At 39.0% G+C, this 21,721-nt stretch overlaps 2 protein-coding genes across 2 annotated transcripts in view; both read left to right on the forward strand.

The window, feature by feature from the left end:
• The window catches only part of LOC149075746 (lysosomal protective protein-like), a 136,495-nt gene that overhangs the window by 60,675 nt on the left and 54,099 nt on the right, over positions 1 to 21,721 (forward strand). The gene's annotated exons all lie outside the window — the stretch shown is intronic.
• The window catches only part of LOC149075748 (lysosomal protective protein-like), a 29,128-nt gene continuing 11,736 nt past the window's right edge, over positions 4,330 to 21,721 (forward strand). Inside the window, exons 1-3 of the mRNA XM_089245360.1 lie at positions 4,330 to 4,466; positions 13,792 to 13,981; positions 18,550 to 18,712. Of these exons, the coding sequence (XP_089101486.1) occupies positions 13,815 to 13,981; positions 18,550 to 18,712 (330 nt within the window). The 5' untranslated portion in view covers positions 4,330 to 4,466; positions 13,792 to 13,814. The remainder of the gene's footprint in view (positions 4,467 to 13,791; positions 13,982 to 18,549; positions 18,713 to 21,721) is intronic.

Below are 21,721 nucleotides of genomic sequence, written 5' to 3' on the forward strand. Positions count from 1 at the left end.
CGATGGCTTCTCGGTAAATAGCTTCATGTGGTCCATAATGCTACTCCATTGATGGGTCCACATGTCCCCTAAAATATGCGCCGGTACGGGTCCGCATTCTTGAATCTTGTCGCTACCATAACAGTTCCTGGACTTGCACTGGACATAAGCGTGGAGTTGCTTGTACGGCGGCTTCACCTGATTCCACAGCTTAGATATAGCGTCTTCGAGTATGTCACACTCGTAACTATCCCGCCACATGGATATGGTGTCTTCAAAGTCACTGAGCTTCGCGGTTTCGTTGCTGGGCTTCTCGATTTCCCAGAAATGTTTTCTGACAGGTTTACCGGTGACATCTCTCCAAGATGTCCACAAGTATGCCATTTCGTTACAGTCACGACCTTCCGCTATGATTCTTCTTAGATCCAGTTCCATTTGTAGAGTACTCTCCGATTTGCTTCGGCTCTTGGTTGTATTGAGATGGTGAGTCTTACCAACTTTTTTGCGTTTGAATTCGCAGATTTTGGTGGTGTCGAAATGCTCAGTCAGGTCATCCACCAGCTCAGTCTGCCTTTTGTATTTGTCCTCGGGCAGAGATGACATCTTGTCCTCCTTTTCAATATTCGCACTCACGCCCTCTTGACTTTGTTCCGTCGCAGGAGGCTTGTGCTTTTCCCTTTTAGTGGGGAAGGACAATCGCCCTTCTTCGGTGTCTGCGGCCTCGCAAAGTAGTCCATGTACGTTTGGTGGAATAATGCATTGTTCTCTAATTTTATCTGTTACTGCAGCGAGAATTTCAACAGGTTTACAAAAATCTTCGTTATTTCCTATTTCCAACGAAGCACTGATATTCACAAGGGATGCTTCAATTCTTTCTCCAAATGCACTCGCTAAGATGATTTTCCCTTTCTTAGTTATTGGTTCCTGTATACAGTCAGAATGAATCACTGGAATTTGACAACCAGAATCCACTAAGCTTCTGATTTTTCTATCATCTACGCAAATATCAGCATAACGTAAAGGGTTCAAATCCAGACTCGATTCACTAGAATTAAATAATTCCGGTCGAATTTCTGCGATCAACACATTATCTTCCGATTTCTCTTTTGTGTTAGCCTTATATCTTCGGTCACAATCTCGAGCGAAATTGTTCTGTCCACAGATGTAACACTCCTTTGGGGTTTTTCTGATAATTGTGTTTTCGGTTTTGTTCCAGTCCTTATTGCTATGATATTTCCGAGTTGGTGGTTGATATGCTGTTCTTGTCGATGTTCCTCGTCCCTCTCTATAACTGAAGTGTTGTTGCTGTAACAATGACTTTTCTTCTCCGTAAAAAGCTTTCTTATCCCCGCCGATGTCTGCCCTGACGTTCTCATAGTCATCCAACTTATTAGCAAGGATGTCGGGTCGCTTGAATTGAGACCACTCGTCAATAAAATGATCTCGAATCTCTGACGGTACTTTGCGTTTTATCTGATCCGTAATAATCAAATCAGACAGTTCTTCAACCGTGGTAATCTCTAGGCCTCTGATCCATTCAGTGAAGAAGTTTCTGAGTTCATATGCAAAATCACACCACGTTGCTTCCGATCGTTTACTGTGCTTCGTGAACATCTGTCGAAACCTCTCGGGAGTAAGCTTATATCTCTTAAGTAAAATGGATTTGACTTGGTCATAGTCATCTGTTGTCTCTTCATTTTCTCTAGCAATGACTTGCGCCACATCATAAGGTAATAGTCCAATCAGATATGAAACCCAAAGTTCCCTTTTTATTTCGGCTCTTTTCGCTTGCCTTTCAAACAGCACCAGGTAGAGGCTAATCTCGTTGCTCTTCGGATCGAACTTTTGTAAAATGTTCTGTAGCTCTAGCCTTGGCCTTGCCATTGAGTTAATCGGGGATTCACCTGCCGCGCTGATGCGAATCCTTTCATTTTCTAGTTGCATTTTTCTGAGTTCGAACTCCATTCGTCTCTCCTCACTAGCTTCCATCCGTTTTCTCTCCTCACTTGCTTCCATCTCTTTCCGTTTTCTCTCCTCACTTGCTTCCATCTCTTTCCGTTTTCTCTCCTCACTTGCTTCCATCTCTTTCCGTTTTCTCTCCTCACTTGCTTCCATCTCTTTCCGTTTTCTCTCCTCACTTGCTTCCATCTCTTTCCGTTTTCTCTCCTCACTTGCTTCCATCTCTGTCTGTTTTCTCTCCTCAATTACGGTGTTCAAAAACTGTTCGATGAACTCTTTGTCATAGCATTCTGCCTCCATTATTGCGGATTTGAGTTGAAATACTTTCATCTGCATAACATTTTCAAGCCCCATTTCCGCAGCGACTTGCTGTAAGTCCTCTTTTTTGCCTCTGGCTAAGAAAGCCATGATTCTCTCAAAGAAAAGAAAACCAGCGAATTTTCTTATGAAAAAAACACTCACCGCACTTTTCCTTCGTTCTTCCAACACTCTTCAAGTGCTCTTCGTATCGTCTCCTCACGACAAAAGTTCTCTTCGCGTCGCCTTCTCACGACGAAAGTTTTTCCGTTAAATATTGTCCGATCTATTGCTCACTATCCTTTCCGACTGCGCCAATGTAGTGACCTTATGTTCTTTGAATAGTGAGCACTCATGATGACAAGCATAAACAGAAATTTAATAATAAAAAAAAAATAAAATAAGAACGTTAACATGAGACGACGATCCTACTCGATCGCTTTTTCACACCCTCTCTTTTCCTGTTTATTTTCGAATGTCCAATTTTGTTTTTGCAACCTCCGGTCTCCTGAGGCTTTTCTTCTTCTTATGCTCTCAAGCCTTATACCATATTGTTACGTCAAGGTTCTCAACTGAGAGACGCGCTACAGAACACTACATTGTTATTCAGTGCAGATATCGAAATTCTGTGCGCAGAGAAACAACAGGTCTGCGCAGGGGAAAAGAATGAACGTGGCTCCCTATCTGACAAAAACGGATCCATTGTATACCATTGTGGTTGTTTTTCAATACCACCGAAATATATATTCTTATTCAGCTCAGCCGAATTTTTAAGAAGGCTGATATTTAGTATTTTTTATATTTTACACAAAACAGAGGAAGGGTTCCAATTCAGGGCTGTAATTTCAACTTTTTCCGGGGGGGGGGGGGAAGAACATGTACTCAATGTATGTGTGTGTGTATATATATATATATATACCATTTTTAGTGTATTTTCAAAAGCTAGGGTTTGACCCCCCTCCCCCCTAAATGATGGCCCTGTTCGAATGTAACAATATTATTTATCATTTGTATACTCAATATTGGAGTGAAAGTGTTGAAGTAGGGTTACGAGATGTGTTCCTAAACTTGGACATAGGACGCATGCGCATTCACCTATGCCTCTTGCATATGTTTACAACCGAAGGCGACACTACGGTGCATAGGCGCGCTCGGAGACCTCAAATCAGGTGCTATGATTAATTGCAGCTGTAACTTGGGCGAATGCCTCATTTTTCACACCTGTAAGTTCGAGCAATTCACAAAGGCCACATAATTTTACGGTTCTCCGATTAAGGGGTTTACCCGAGCCCCCCCCCCCCCCCTGTTATGAAAGAAGGGGAAAATATTCCTGATTTTTTTTTATTTTTGTTGAAATATTCAAAATTTGGTGGTTTTGGTGATCATCCTGAGTGGTGATGATTCTGAAAAGGGGAAGAGGTTTCCAAAAGAAAGAAGTTTTTAAAAGGTTCGGAAACTTTCAGGAATGGCAGTAATGTAGAAAAGCCAAGGTTCTTGGCCAAAGAAAATCTCGTCATGCTCCTGGCAAACGTCACAAAGCAATAAAACTGACGGCAGGGACAGTTCGTTATAAGCGAAGGAAAAGGGATCGATACTTATCCCCTTTTTTGGGTTTTTGCGTTTTTCAGTAGTTTTGTTTTAGTTGGGAAATTACTGCGGTGCCCGTTCTTTTTAGATAGTGCAGTGACGCCATCTGTCATTGAAATATGAATATAAGACGCTATCAAGGGTAAGCGTGCAATTTTCTGCCTTTCTCCGATCTCAAAACTAGCAACCCTATTTCCATGAGAAAAATTATTTCGGTTTGCGAGCAATTCGATTTGCGAATGGACTCCAGGAACGAATTAAATTCATGAACCTAGGGTTGACTGGGTGGCAATGTCCCGAGCAATACAGAATGTATGGTCATGATAACTGAAATTAGTCAATCATCATCACCATGCACTGAGATATAAGTAAACTTCTTTAAACTTTACTTATAGCTCAGTGTCACCATGGATATGAATGTGATTATGTATACTACGGAATGAGTAAAAGAATAACAAGAGTTAGATTTCAAAAATGAAATAAATAAATTTGTGTGGAAAATTTTTGGCAACACAACGATTTTCGTGTGGTTCGAGCCGTTCATATATGCTCCAGAGGAACATTTCGAAGCTTTCCTCGTTCGTGTTCGATTGTGTAACTGAAACCCTTGTGAAATATTGATGCTGTGAATTTTCCGACACTAAGTAAGTTTTAAAACGCATTCCCCTAATATTTTCCGATTGATTAAATAGAGCGAGTTTTGATTTAAAAAATTGACACAGAAGAAATATAACTTACAATAGAAATTTGTTAGGGCAGGCACAGATCCAAAGGGCATTCCAAAAGTAGAATGATGTGGGACAATTTGTGGCCTGTAAAGCACAGGACGATCCAGCAAGTCTTTACAATTGTGTAGCTTCTCCTGACATATCACCCTGAATACATGCCTGCCTCCGTTATTTTTGCAGCTGAAGATGTCTGCCTTTGCAGCTGAGGATATCTGTGTCCATTCCATTCACTACTACTAAACCACACATGCACTGCATCCATATTCCTCTGCAGAATTTCTAGCAAATTGGTACATGTTGGAATGTGTGTCTATGTTTAGTGAACCTTCCGTGAAGCTTGTTTCTGTGTAATGCTTGTTATGTGTAGTGCTGCCATCTGCAATCAATTTTTTTGAACTATGAGTTTTTTCTCAACTCATAGTGAGTAAAGTGTAATGAATAAATGATTATAATATTGTAGGCCTGTTGCTCTATGCGGTTAAAAAGTCTCGGCAGAGAGTAACAGGCCTACAATGTTAAAATTATTCATTCATTCCATTCACTGCTGAAATTGCCTGTACCCATTCCATTCATGGATGTCTCCCTCAGCTCTATTAGTAGCTGAAGATGCCTGCCTCTGCTCAATTCGTGGCTGAAGATGTCTGCCTTCATTTCATTCACCAGGTGAATATATCTGCCTTCGCTCAGGTGTGTATCGAGAGGGGAAGTTATCACCTCTTCCAAGAGTAAAATAATGTAGGAAAATTTGTCCATCAAACCTATGCAATAAGTTGTCCCTCCCATCACATCACACAGGATCCGTACTTGCATTAGAGCATTGCTTCTCAAACTTTTGTCACCTGCGGCTCTCTTGCTCAATTCATGATTGATCTGTAGCTCCCCAGAATAGTAGATACTTTGACTTAAAAGAACCACTTGGCTATAAAAAAACCACTTCGAAGCATAAATAGGCACACAAGTCAATGTCTCCATCGCAATGTGACATCTCTGACACAATTTTGTGACACCCTTACTGAGCCTCGAGACGAACGCTTTAAGGAAACACTGCGATAGGGAGCCATGCATATGGATACATTCATGCTACACCAGGGTTGAGTTTTTGACAAAGGTCATGACAAGCATCATAAACTGGTTTAAACCGTCAAAAACCTAAATGAATGCTTTTGGATAATGCTTCGAACACAATAGGTGTATGACATAATGAAAAACTTACTTATTTCATATTACAATGTTTTATTTTTAAACATTAACTAATTATAATAATTAAAACAGAATATTAATTAACAATTAACACTATAAAGATGGATCACGAAAGTATACTTAGAAAGACGGGATGGGGTCAAAATGACCCCTCATAGTTTTTTTGAAATTTTCGGATACCTTAATGTTTCAAATCACAGTATAGGCCTACCATTTTTAAAACATAAACAGAGTTAAAACACAAAAAACAAAGGGTGAAACCACTGACCTGTTGATATAATTTTTTTTTATCTAGCACTCAAACATTCTGTACAAATCACCTCTATTGATGCACATTTGCAGCACACTGGTGTTTTGCATTGCGTACAAGATTGAAGTGTTTTATTGAGTATGCAGTTCCTTCTCACTTGGCATTTCTGTCATTTTTTTGTCTCCATCAATAGGTGGTTTGCATATTATCTCATTTTGAATTGTAGTTTTCAAGTTGAAATACTCAGCACAGAGTTCTTCACATAACTGCAATATATAAGTTATCCGAGTGATCTTTTTTCCTGTCGCTTGTTTGTACAAAATCCAAGCATTTATTGCTTACATATCCAAAATGTTAGAAAATACATGCATTGGCCAGCGACGTCTTCCAGTCTTGGTCTTGTATAATCGCACCATTTAATACACGATGTGGACTCCACATTTAGTTTTGTTATTATAGGCAACTAATTTCTGGTGTCTTTTTCTGAATGCTTGACAAAAGCCAAAAATTACATTGCTGACGGACACTTGCAAATAAGAATAAGGAGAAAAGAAAGGTCACACGGAAAGTCAAATGCAAAAAAAAAAAGACTTTCAGAAGGATTATAACCTTCTTTGAAATCAGTTGTGACGATTACAGTAGTATTACAGAGACATGCAAGCTTAAACAGCGTGCAGGGTCATAAAGATCCCTGTCCATCTTTCTAATGTTAATGAACAATTTTGAATTTTCAACATAAGAGTAGAACTGTGATTCCCAATGTGAGCGTCCCCCAAGGGGGCAATGGAAAGGGGGGCGGTAGAAGCTACAGGTATAACATAGGACCCTATGGGTTAGATAGATTGAGGTGTGATGGGAGAATAAAGGTTGGGAAACTATGGTCTAGAACAGCGGTTCTCAACCGGTGCTCTGCGGCGACTAGAGGGAAATAAAATGAATTAGTAAATTTGATAGATAAGTAAATAAAAGAGTCCTACAAGGTTCTGCCATAAAAATTATGTACAAAAAAGGGCTCCTCAAGTCAAATAGGGCTCCATAGAAATTATATACTGAAAAAGGGCTCAGCGAGTCAAAAAGGTTGAGAACCGCTGGTCTAGAACATATAAAATATTATTTTGTGGTTTATTTCATCTAAGCTACTGATTACCTGTGTTCAATTTGTTAAACGGAATAGAGCCGCTTATATTGAAAATATGTATGATAGGGCACTTCAGAAATTGAATCAGTATTAAAACAGTCAAAAACTTATTGTTAATGTTGTCAGGGGGTCCGATACAAAGGCATGTATCGGTAAACATCTCTGACCGGAGTCGTTCTTATTCAATGCGTTTTTTCAATGCGAATATAGTCTTGTTTTAATTTTATTGATATAACCGAATGTACAGTATGTCATATAGGTTGTTCCGGTCTTTATTTCGTCTAAATCGGTCGAGTAGAACCGAAGTTAAGAAGACTTCGCCCAGCAGCTGAATTGTTCGTGTGCATGGAAGATGGCGGCGACCACCTTGTATGTTGATGATCACGATTCCCGCACCAAACAACTCTAGCATTGCTGTCTGGTCAACTGATTGTAATTTTTGGGAGAATAGATAAACTTTGTCATTTCGATTCGATTCCAGATTCAATAATATTATCGTAAAAATTTCACAACGACATTCTTTTACAATGATGGCCAGGAAAAATAATCGTCCGAAGATTACAAGATTACAATATATGCTATATAGATTCTAGATTCTAATTCTGTGTCACAGATTCCAGATTTTTTTGTATGAAGAGACAATTTTTCAAGAAACAGAGCAATCCTTGATTAAGCCGGACTCTGCAATGAAATTCAACCGGTTGCGTCATGTGCTGAGTGATGGTCAAATAAACAGGAATGTTGACTCAACGAACGGAAATAGAGATGATGGGTTCAGGGCTAGAGCGATCTTGATGGAGGCTCTGGACGTATCACTGCAAACTCAATTAAATTTCCCCCCCCCCCCAACAGACATCTTTTCAAAAAAGGACAAAAAATTCAGCATCACTGTATAAGACTATACTGAACAGGAACTTTCTCCGAACCATGAATTTAGCCTAACCTAGTGTGGAGAAAGGGGAATTCCTTTCCGTATTAAGATCTACAGATTCAAGATCAAAAGGATCTCTGATTTTAGAGGATACTGAAGCAGAAAATGAAGTAATGAAGCAGCCATCTTCTGTGTCAGGCACAGAATAAGGGGAAACTGGTAGTAAACAACAAGGTGGACCCTACTTGTTTGAGGCTGCTAAGACTATATGGACAATGTCGACAGATACAAAGAAAAACGGTAATGGCAAATCACGTAGTCGAATCCCAATGAGTGAAAGAAAGAAACTACAACGTCTTCTAACAAGAACAATTGATGACATTATACATGACATCTAGACATGAACAGAGACTTATGGGCGTTAATTAGCGTGACACACAAGAGCGTACGAGGGAGGAATCGCTACAGAGTTCCTCTTTATGAACAAGAAATAGTTCTTCAACAACTCCAGCTGCTTGTTGAAGAAATAGCGAAGCCATTAGCTATTAAACAACTACCTTCTTGCCAAGCGACGATTGGTAAAGGCTTGACAAAATGTGATGACGGACTGTCATCCACAGACTGCTACACGAGAAGCTTCGCTAATTACAACTTCCTACAGTGGATAATACACAAACTACAACCGACCGAGAGGTAACAGAGGTGCGGAACGAAACAAAGAGAACCTACGTCAACAGGGGATCACAAACAGAAAAAACGGATATAGCAAAGGTTCAGATATCTAGGAAGAAACTTCAGGCGTCGGTGGATAGAGAAAATTCTGTAAATGTCAACATGAGCAAAAAGAATCGGAAGATATGTTTCAACCCAATAGTTTCATCGGGTCGTAAATCTCTATTAGACTTTTCTGATCTACCCACTGACGAAAGAAGTGACGTTGCAGCTGATGTAGAATCTCGAGTGGAAGATTGATCGCCAAAACTACAGAAAACAGCTACTCAACTTGGGAATCACAAGTGTACCCTCACAACTGGAAATGATGAAGATGAGCGGCTGGATTGGTATGAACGAACCACGATGGGGCAAGCATGCGAAGTAGATGAACAAATGATAACTGAGGATAATCTTCAGAATAAAAACAAAATGGACAACCCAAAAGATGGACAGTCCTCTGAAATCACTAGTTATAACCTATGTGAGGATGAAAACGCACATTCTGTGATATTGCCGGATGGCCATGCTAATTTAAACATTTCTGCAATAAGATCATCGCAAATTTCAAATCTATCATTCTATGAGGAGGACAGTTGGAATGAAGATCAGCAAAAGCAACAAGACGTTTCGCAGTCAGCTCATAGTAACCTGGAAGGTGAAAACTGGAAGGAGGTATGCAGAAAAAATAAACGGCATTCGTCAACATCGGAAGACAGCAGCAGTAAAAAAGACAATGATTATATCTCAATAAAGCTGACGGATTTTACAACTCTCGACACGTGGCCTCTGTTAACAAAGTCCAGTGACACCTCGATAAGGCTAAAACACAAGGTAGAAAATGACAAGGCAAATTACAATCGTAATGCCCAAGAACTGCAAGGTACTCAGCAATCGTGGTCACAGGTAGTAGGTGATAAGCCCTTAAAAAAGAAGAGATATGGTTATAAAGTGATGAGTGGTTCTAACAGATCACAAAATTCCATAAATTAATCTACAAACATCACTCGAAAGGATGTATGGTACTCTTGAATAGAGAAAAATTTTAGAATAGCAGCGGTAGCCAACCACATCGTAGATAAATGGTCACTACAGCCAATACGTATGATCATTGATTGGCAAGACGACCACAAGCAGAAAAGTGAACGTCAGCATCAATATGATGGAGTGAAAAACTACAGGCATGTCAGGGTTCAGGCAAAAAGACCATTTTGCGGTAGAAGAAATAACAGAGAAGTGTCATCCTTCAATGGATCAAATAAACAATGGTGGTGTAACATACCAGCAGTACAAGATAATTGCTTCCAGAGGCAATAGTTACGGAAGAGCTGGGATTAGATCAGGCTACGAACTCTCAGAGAGAGAAAGATGGTCATCACCGAGTCATCATACACATGCGAAAGGGACTGTTCCCAAGGAAATAGCAAGGGGGGATTATCCCACATGCAAGGGAAGTATAGGTATCAACAGGAATCACATACTGGGGACGGCTAGGTGTGATGATGGTGAAGACAGACGCAATAATGCAAGAAAGACATCATGCTATTATTCAAGATTTGGAAGAACACATACCCAGTCATCTAGAGAAATAAACAAACCAAAAAATAGGTGCATAGATTGCACTCTGATGAACTTGGCCCACGGTTCACAACTGAGAACAGATCATAGAACAGCCGGCAAAGAATGTACAAGCCATTTACTTGTACGGGGTCACAGCTTGATACACTAGACCAAGAAAAGATGAGTGCTCAAATTGACGTAAACCTATTAGAAGGGGAGGCGCCCTTGTGTCTAAGGTGCCACTTGGTATCAGCACCCAACTCAAAAACAAAAGAGAGCTCTGGATATTGCACAGCGTCCCTTTCTTCCATATGTTACAGGAGCATACGTTACAACCGTGAACGAAGTTCTGTATGTGGCTACAGGCAACCCAGCTTTGAGTATTTACATAGAGTACGAGGCTCTTAAGACCAGACTGCTACATCTTGAAAAGGACATAATATTGGACGAGCAGAGAATTTCGTCAAACCAATTTGAGCAGCGACATAAGCAATGGCTGTTTCACCTAAGCAGAGATCTCACCAAATCTCAAATAATGCCATTTGGTATTGATAATATAGATTCCTTGGGCTCTAAGAAAATATTCACTGATGGCTCTAAAACAGAAACAGCTACTGGCTGCACATATGTGGTACTAGCGGAAGATGGTTCAATAGAGGAGCAATAGAGTTGGAGGTTAGCTAAAGAGAATAGCGTATTCCAAGCCGAGATTTTTGCGATACTCAATGCTGTTAAATGCGCAGAAGAGATGCTTTGTCCAGTAACAATCTTGACAGATAGCGCATCTGGCCTCCTAGCCATACAAGATCCTCGTTCACCTAACCCTGACGTACGAAGTATTCGTCTTATCCTACGCGCTCACGACAACATAAGGTTAGTCTGGGTTAAAGTGCACGTAGGTATTGCTGGAAATGAAAAAGCGGATCAACTTGCCAAGGAAGCGACAACATTGAAAGACTTGGTTGTTCTACCTTGGCCGAGGAGTCATGCCCGCAATATCTTGAAAGACAGAATGCTTCATCTTTGGCAAGTTGAATGGAACAAGAACTCAACGAAAGATGCCTACAAGATACAAAGTCGAGTGGCTTTGCGCAAGTGTGTATGGCCGCGAACAAAAACAATCCTTTTAACTGAGCATGGCCCATTTCCGACATACTTGCAGCGCTTTGGACGATCATCTCACAATGCTTGTAAGTGTGGTGCTACAGGCTCGCTATGGCATTACGTCTGCCAATGTCCACACACATCAGCGTTTCATTTTGGTCAGATGTCACAAAGTCAGATGACGGCATTCAAAAGAAGAATACTAAAAAGTCCTATGAACTCCTCGCGCATTAAAAATTTGATTCAATTTTTAGACCGTAACCTATATTTGCTGCATGACAAGAAGGGTGGACTACGGAAGAAGCAGGATGAATTTCAGCCTTCCAGACCAGTAAAGCTGATACCAGGGAGAGTCTACAACTCGCGGCCACGTAGGGGTACTGGAAATTCACGAAACTGATACGTCGTTGAACGGCGAACTTTATTGGAGAAACTATAAACACTTAACATGCTAACGTGGTGAATCAATGCCACCCATAATCCAGCTAGCTAGCCGATGTAGCTTCGGGAATGATGAAAATCTCCTAATTGCCCAGGAGAATTAAGACGTAGGATGCTTATGGAACAGGAATGTGTGCCTAGAATGAGCTAAAACATCTAGGTGTCCGAACATTGGCTGACTTGGACACTTGGACCAGGACATGTGATGCAAATATGACATCGATTCGTCGTTGTACGGCCTACACGACTAGTGACATCTAACGAACGCAGACGGACCGCCACCAATGGAATTTGATTATCGAGTCCGGACGTGCCAAGGACGCTATAATATCAATTTAGATTTCGATTTTTAGATCATGATTTATCATAATTATTCCGTTGATTTATACTCCTGTAATTGGACTTGTTATTCTGTTATACAAATATATATATATATATATATATATAAATACATATACATATTTAATAAAATTCCGGATGCACCCATCTTTCGGGAACGCTTTGATATCTCCTTGAGATGGGAAGCGGGGTGCGTCCGGTCCTTCAATGTTAATGTTGTCAAATAGTTTTTTTAACCTGATAAATATGTTAAATAACATAACACTTACTTTTATGTAGATTAAAGAGTTTTATATTCGGAATTATAATCACTGAGAAAAAAAAATAATTTGATATTCTAAATTTTCTGATCTGCCCAAAATTTTATTCCATATAAAACTTTTCACGCAGCATCTGTTAATACACTAACTACACTCATTTATTTTCCTCTAAAAATTTCTTAGCTCAGGACGTATAAATTCACAGTGTTTTAAAGAGTATTATCAACAAAACAACAGCTGACAAGACTTGATACCCAAAGCATTGGCTTTGCACGTTTGAATACAGCTTCAATTGGAAAACCATTTCATTATAAGTGCTAGTAAATATACCATATCATGGTGCAAAAGTAAGAATAACTAAGTTTGACTAAGGATAAGTAACAGGAGTTTCTTAAGCATCATGTACAAGTTAGCATTGCCCAAATTAAATGATATTTTAGTCCTACAATTTAGTATTTTGATCTCTATATATATTTCAATGTTATGCACAATAAGAGTATCGTTTTAAGTATCAGTGATTATATCTAGGTAATTTAATAATAACAGAAATCACACACAACATTATCTGATGTAATAAAGTTTTTTCAAACACTTAGGCCTAACTGTCATAAAAAGAGTACAGCAGATGGTTTATATCAAAACACACATATAAGCACTTAAAGAAATTTTGGACGGTCAAGAATCATCTTGAATTGAAGAATGTCAAATCCTTCCATAGTTTCCCTTCAGTGTTTATGCTATGCTTTATTCATATTGTATATTTTATAAGGAAAAAAACCATATATATTTTTGTACAAAATAATTCTGTAGAGATTAGAAAATTATTTTACAATCATATTAAATATTTATTCTTTGTATAACAGTCACTTTTTTAAACATTACATGCAATTATCGTGTGTGTTTCCAATGGGAATTTTTATATTACTATTTATACCAATATTTTTGAGGTTTTGACAGTTTTTGACATGATTCAGACAGATTTTGACAGTTTAGACTGTCATATTTAGTAATAATGACAGTTTAGACTTAACAGTCTAAACTGTCATGTCAAAAACTGTCAAAACCTAAAAAATATTGGTCAAAATATACAGTCAAAAACTGCCATGTATCAAAAACCTGCCAACCCTGTGCTACACGTTCCAACATGTGCCAATTCATTCAAATTATGCATTTAATGTGTTCGAGGTGCATGTGTGGTCAAGTAGTAGTACAGTGCCATTCATCAAAGCCTATAGCCAAATCACAAGTATTTGCTGGTGCTTGTAAACTGGAGTGGGGAGGAGGGAATCAGTGCCACTATTATGAAGTATTACAAATTTCTATTTACCTGTGTTTGTTGTTTGTTCATAGATTTTATTTTCTTTTAGGTCAGACCTACTTTGATCTCATCATGAATTATCCAAGTTTTGTGGTGTTTGCAATATTCGTAACCTTTGGTAGTTTTGCTGCAGCCAATCCTGATGAAATTAGGAACTTGCCTGGAATGCGATCTCGTATCAATTTTAGACAATATTCTGGTTATCTTAACGCCACTACTGGAAAGTATCTTCATTATTGGTGAGCCCATTTTTTCCCTTTTATAAGGTTTGAAGGTGATTTATTCTTTGAAGTTCCTGATACTTTACAGATATAGAGCGTGTTCATAACCTGTTTAGAAAAAAATTGGATGGGGTAACAATATCCATCACATCCAAAAATTATTTATAATGCAAACCTATGGTCAAAATTCACTCAGAGTGTCAGAAAAGCGTAAAATAAATTGTTTGCATTGAAGTTTCAACAGTGAGGAAAAAGAGATGATGAAATCGTAAGTTGAACTCATTTTTTCTTTAAACATTAAAAAAAATCAAATTTATGGGGCCCTTTCTAAAAGACTGGGAATTTAGCTCCATCAGAGAACATTTTTGAAGACATTCCTAGAGCAGAATATCTTAACGAATGGGCATAGGCCCACTGAATTAGTTCAGATGAATAGGAAGACTCGTGTAAACAAGATGTATGCAAAACAAAATTATGACTGATACATGAAAAGATATTTTGAATATGGGTGGCTGTTAACTCACGTCTAATACTGTGACGTGCCCAGAAAATCTTTTCTCAGGGGCTCATGGTTGCTATCTAGGGATGGGATGAATAATGATTTGTGTGAATACCGAATCTTGGGCTTTTGGTTTTGCCAAATAACGAATATTCTGCGGCGAATATTAATTTTCTTGAGATTCATCACACAATTATAAATAAAATTGGTCAGTTTAATTAAAAATAAAATTGTTGGTAATTTCAAATGATTATAATATTGAATTTTAATTCTGCAATTTATTATTCAAATAAATATTAAAATTTATACAAAAATTGCCACGTTTTCAAGACAAATAAATTCAATTGGTCGAATGGTTGACGCGTTTCGGCTCTTCAGTGGAGAGCTGTCATCAGGTGTAAAGTTTTAACGTTACTTCCCGAATTCTATTTTTATCCTCAAGTTTTTTGACAGCACAAGGAAATAAAACGACAACAGAATTCAAATCAAGACATTTATTCAATTATTAAAGCTAAACACAGTTACAATATTAATTCAGAAATTTTCCAACGATATTAAAAATTTAGTTTAACGTTCAATTAAAAATATAAACGTATCACAGAGACTTTTTCATATATTGCACTTATCTGGGGAAGGTCCGGAACTTCGGCATGTGGTTATAGGTGAGACACTAAGTCTGGTTTTGAAGTGGACGTCCGCTGAGACGAGACCCGTCACAGGCCGATTCTCACTGGCCCCGAGATGGGTGAAGCCAGCTGGGAGCCGTGTTTCCCATTTCAAAGTGCACTGTCTTGAATTAGTACAACATCGGAACCAAGAGTCTGGCGAAGCAACAGATGTGAATCTGTAGAAGAGACGATCGTCGGATGTCAATCCAGCAGGTGCCGAAGAGCTAGAGCTGCAGGAGCTCGGGAATCGTGCAGTGATGAGGCAGATGTTGAGAACAGCCGTTGTCGACACGTCTATTTCACATAGTTGGCGATACCAACTAGACCGGGAACTCTGGGTAGAGACCTTTCCGACGTCACCCGGTTAGCGTTAGAAGAACCAAGCCATTGCTCATATGTAAAGCTACTATTAAAAGTTCGGACCTGCCGAGACACAAATGCAAAATTAGATAATCATGATAGGATACGATTCCAAGCCTAAGGTTAGATTGTAACGTATCGGGATCCGATCCCTCTACGTTAATGGTGATCTTGTCGTTATGTGGGAAGTTCCTTCTTATTTTAGACCCCAGGGACCTCTCAGTTACCGGAAACCACCCGAGGACCCGCTGGCAAACCGGTAAGGGCCAGAATGTTCGCTTAGTTCGGCAGTCGGCGGGTGGGGTCTTTCGGCTGTCGAACGAGAACGGGCCAGAGGTCGGGCTACTGATGTCCCACATAAATTAATTTCCCTCATGATGACGATGTCTCTATTTTTGTGGAGGGGTCTGGTCCAGATTATGTATAGTTTGGGCTAGGCTTAAGGGTTTGCTCGGTTAAATATTTTTAATTTTATTAAAGAACCTCCCGGGGAAGTTGTTACAAGTCTCGTTGTACGGAAAATATAGTGTTGTACTCACTTGTTTTCAGCGGGGGGCTGCAGATCTCCGTCGGAACATTTCATTTCTTATTGTCTTGTTGGTATTGTTTACATAATCGGGAAAGCCTGATCAGCTCTCCGGATTGTGTCATGTTGCCAGATTCCAATGTAATAATTCAATTGTAATGTTTATAATATAGTGACCCATGAATATGTAAATCCGATATTTTTGTTGAGGCGAAAAGGCCTTGCGAGGACATGTGGTCCCAAAATTCTTGTGAAATAGGAGTATAAATTCCTCCCTCTTTGTCTCTCACATTGCGTTCATCCTTTGTTTGTTCTTTTCAACTGAAGCCCTCTAGTAGGACGGTTCACCGTCTTGCTACCGTATCCATTGGCCTTAGGCTGGGAAAATAAGCTGATAATTAGTTAAAATGAAATAGTTTACAGTATTTGAATTTGTTTCCCGGCAGGTCCGGAATCGAAAACATTAGTTAATCTTCACAGTCAAAATTCTTCATTGCTGATCAAAGTGGTCTGGCCCTCAACTGAGAGGCCCCCCAGGAGCTGATCAAAGTGGTCCTACCCTCAACCGAGAGGCCCCCCTGGAGCTGATCAAAGTGGTCTGGCCCTCAACCGAGAGGCCCCCTGGAGCTGATCAAGATGGTCCGGCCCTCAACCGAGAGGCCTCCCGGAGCTGATCAAGGTGGTCCGGCCCTCAACCGAGAGGCCTCCTGGTGCTAATCGAAACGATCCGGCTCTCAACCGAGAGACCTTCACTGATACTTGCGGGGAAAAACTACGTCGAAGTGACTAACAACATCGGATGTCTGATCAGCATAAAAGTTTGACTGTTGATGATCATCAATTGGTGAGCCAGTATATTTCTGTTAATGTCAAATAGAGGGCTCCATGTTGTACTAATCTATTGTTAAAATTGACTAACTTTATATTCAATTTAATAAATAATATTTTATGCGAAAGTTTATTTGCAATCCTTTTCCACTTGTCGTTTGCCACCTTATTACTGGATATTTCGAACCGGGCAAGCAACTCCCATAAGGGACGTTGCAAGATGAAGTCACGTTACATTAGACCTGACTAGAAGATTAGCACCACTGTGCTATAACATCGGAACACCGAACTCGTTAAACGAGTGAGGTGAAGAGAAATGCAACGAGATGTGATGCGATGTAATGTGAACGTTCAATATCCACAGCCTGTATATATACACACTAGTCGGGAAACAAGTATCTTGGTCCACTTGGACCACGGAAATACTCTGTCACATCATGAAAAATATTACGTCACAGCAAAAAGAACATCGGCATAATTTACATATAGTTTCGAAATATTAGTATAAACATTAAATTACCGTTTGGCAACATGTCAGGCGAACTAGCCAGGTTCACCCAACACGACCAACGACAATCGAGAAAGTTTACCAACGGAGGTCCGCGGCCATCCGCCGGCAAACGAAATACTTATGTTAACGTAAAACTTAAAACATACAAGGAACACAACCTCCAATGAGACTAGATGACATCTCTCCCGGGAGGCACCAACAGATTAAGAACTCTAAGGTACGTACTCTCTTGACATTAATTAAGCAAAACATGATCCGGAGGACGTCATGTTACACAGGACCTCGTGGTCAGAATTCACACGAATGAGCCATGGAGGGGTGATGTTTACATCTGGTCATCCGAAGAGTTTGCCTTTGTATTTGCTGCGTCCGAGTGGTCTTTGGATGTGAATTGTGGAGCCATCTGTTGCAAAGTGTTGAAAGTTTTGTCATGACTGAGGTTTTTGTGACAATTATTAAAAATTGGTAAATCAAATGTTGACCTAACTCCTGGTATTTTTTAAACCCTGTCTTATTCAATTGTCTTTGCTAGTGTCAAAGCCGGGGACTCCTGCTACTACAACTACTTAACCATACGTGAAACTTGTCCACATTTGTCTGCAGAATTCTAACAAATTGGTGCATGTTGGAATGTGTGTGAACGTGTTGTGAACCTGACACGAACTTTGTTTCTGTGTGATGCTTGTTATGTGTAGTACTGCACCCAATCTGCCATCAATGTTTCGAAATCAATTGAATCTGGTCAGTTGAATAAAGCAGGGTTTAAAAAATATCAGGTGCTAGGTTGCCACAACAACTAGGAAATCAGTATTGTCACCTAAATTTTTGTATATGTGATTGCTGAATCTGAGCCTAAGGATTACAGGAGATTTTCTGATTTCGTAGTGACGTGTCATTCAAAATTATTGGGGGGGGGGGAAATTCATCAAGTCTAGGAAAAGTCTACAATTTATTACTGTTTTTCTCAAAAAAACTATGCATGAACTGGAATAAGGTAATTGTCACAAATTTTCAGTATCAAAAGCAGTGTCTTGTTTATGTAAATTTTGTAGTAATAGTCATGAGTATGCATTGGCAATTTATGAAAACCACATTTGTTTTGTTACAGCTATTTTTTCCTTTTATTTAAACTGACTTTGTCTGGTAGTGTGTTTTACTGTGACCTTTTTTTGTATTTATATTTGAATTTTCTAGGTTTGTAGAAAGTCAAAAGACACCAGAGACAGATCCTCTGGTTTTATGGATGAATGGAGGTCCTGGATGCAGTTCTTTTTATGGTATGCTGAAAGAATTGGGTCCTTTCAGGATAAATCCTGATGGGAAAACGTTGTGGCTCAATCCTTTCTCATGGAATAAGGTAGTTATTTCAAAATGCATGGTTTTTTTTATCTAGAAATGATATCTATTTCCATGATCTAACAACTAACGCGTGGCCATATAGGCATCGTGCTGGACTCTCATCGTGAGGATCTAGGTTTGAACCCTATTGATGCTCAATGGGGGTGGGCTGAAGTTGGTTTTCTGCAGTTTTCTAACTTTCAGGCATGAATGCAAGCAAGCTTGTCATTAAAAAAAGTTTTTCTGCGGAGAAGGCAGGCAGACCTACAATAGGTACTGACATAACATGAAAAGTTTTTGAATTTTCATCTTTACTTCAAAATGTGGACGACAGATAGCAGCAGCACCAGGAAGAACGTTTTCCAAGCACAATTCTGACAACATAAATACATTAAGGCTGTACATTCACTCAGAACACACATTCTGGCGTGTTAGAAAACCCATATAGGAATGTATATATACGAGGTGCATGTATGGTTAAGTAGTAGTCACCCCTAAACTACTTCGTTATGATACAGGTAGGTCTAAATTTTAATTTTTCATGCTGACTCAGTTCGAAGACAGCTTGAACTTAGCTGTTGCCTGGTTGCAAAGGCTCATATGTGCTGCTGCTCCTATAGATGACCCTAGCAGGGTTCGTGCATCCTTACAAACTCCTTAAAAAGTCCTAAGTTTTCATTTCCCTCTGGATGGGCCCTTATAACTCCTTACTTTTTGCAGCCACTCCTGAAAAAGTCCTTATTTTTTTCTCTGAAGAGATTATCTTTCTTAGAATAGGCATTCCCCATAGTGATGAATATCATTTGCTAGAAAAATAAGAGGAACTTCCCCCAAGAGAGAGAGAGAGAGAGAGAAGATAAAAAGAGAGAAAAGAGAAGAAGAAAAAAAAACCCCTTTTCCTTTTTAATAGGAAATGTGAAAGCAGGGGATGGGATTAGACCATCCAATGGTTGTGCATACCTGCCAACCATTACAATTTTGTCGTGTACGATTTTAGCTCTAATTAATACGATTATGCGCTTTTGCTTCTAAAACAATTTTTTACCAAATTGCTATTATTGACATTTTCTTGCCTATGTTGCAAACTAGTCAGCATTGAAATGGATGGTCCGCTGAACAACATCACTCCGCGGAATCATAGCTGAAAATTCCCCCACTCCCAGCGGTGAGAAAAAGTTGCACACTGCTGGGACGTTTTTTACTGGTGAGGCTGTGCGGTGAAACGATGTCTCGAACTGCCTATATTATGCAGTATACTGAGTGGTGCACAATCCTTTAGCATCTGTTTGATGGATCAATATTTTTTCGAAATTTGCATGCCATCCTAACCCTTCATGCTTCCATGAATTTTACAGCATTTTATTTTTTTTTAATTAAGGCCGAATTTTCTAAATGAACTTGTGCCAAAAATTGAGTTCATAATTCACACATTTTTGATCGATTTACAATAATAGACAATTATTTTGTGATATTTGAGTATCGTCAATTTTTTTATGTCTGAAATTTATAAAATTACTTTGGATTTTGGGAAATTTTTGACAAAAAATAATATTGCTCTTGATATAGTTTTATTAATATTGATCATTCAGATGACTAGAATCTCCAATTTTGAGTTATGAATATCAGTTGATTTTCAACTCTTTAGCATCCATCTAATTTTGGAATTAGAATTTTTATGTTTTTCACATGATCGGGGAACTGTGCACCAGTGAATGAAATCATATTTCATTTTAGATGAAACGTTGCAGTAGAACAAAAGATAGACACAAGCAAACAATTTTTTTGTTTTATTGTTTAAAATTAATCCATACTACCTTTTTTCTTGCAGCAATTACTTTTCTAATTTTAATTCCCGTATATACTCGTGTATATATACGTTAGTATGAGTCGACTCATATATAAGCCGACCCCCCCCCCTCCCCCACTTCAGGACCACCAAAACTGCAATAAATTGAAAACCAATGTATCAGCTGACCCCAAAAAATCAGTGCATTAAAGAGAAAAAAAATTCTTATATTTTCATGCAAAATGAATAATAGCGTACAGAAATTTACAATAAAAATGATTTAAACTTTTTAATCCAATTCTTCTAAGTCTCCAAGCTCATGGTAATCCATCAGATCATCATAGGGGGTGACGCATCTTTGCTTCATCTGGGCTTTCATCACCATTGCCACTTTCAAAGAGGATATCATCTTCAGTTCCGTCCATCACATTGCCGATGCAACACTTTTTGAAGGATTGGATGATAATTTCAGTGGAAACAGACCACACCTCATGTACCCATTGGCACACTAAACCAATGTCAGGTTTCTTCAAGGCACCACTTTTTGTAGTTTCTTTATCATCGGAACTCATTCAATCGATCCACATATTCCTCAAATAGTTTTTGAGAGGCTTGTTGATGCTTACATCTGAAGGCTGTACATTCAACGTTAGCTACCAACAACTAATGATGTTTTCGATTTCTTTGCCTTGGCTTTGACATTATCAGTTTTTTTGACATTATCTGTGGGGTTTGAACATATCACATACCAATAATGCTGGTTTCTCAAACACTGCTACAAAAATGACTACTGATTGCGGAGGTCGATATTTTCTCATCAAAAACTAACCCGAGTATAAGCTGACCCCCCCCCCCCACTTGGGGAACAAATTTTTCCACAAAAAAACTTGGCTTTTGCAGGAGTATATACGTATATAACTCTCTAATCAATTTTTAGTATGGGGTCAATTTTTTTTCCTATGAGTTTGAAAATGGGCTATGTTACGCTTTTTATGAATAGAGTAGGTTTTTTTTCTTTCAGAGATTGGCAGGTATGGTTGTGTGTGTGGGAGGGCTGTTTACAATCCAATCATTTCTGGAGGGGGGAAGTGGATGAATTTCAATGTTTTTTTGTTATATGACATTGTAAAATTTGCAACAACGGAAGCCTGAGATAAATCCAGTCAGGTGGCCCTGAAATTTATTTGTTGTGAAATTAATACTAGTGAAAAATTTTCGTGACCCTCACAGGGGGCGGGGGAG

This window comes from Pholcus phalangioides, unplaced genomic scaffold (genome assembly GCF_987345545.1).
Source record: "Pholcus phalangioides strain wild (caught in Gottingen) unplaced genomic scaffold, Ppha-v1.0 ptg000015l_1, whole genome shotgun sequence".
NCBI lineage: Eukaryota > Metazoa > Arthropoda > Arachnida > Araneae > Pholcidae > Pholcus > Pholcus phalangioides.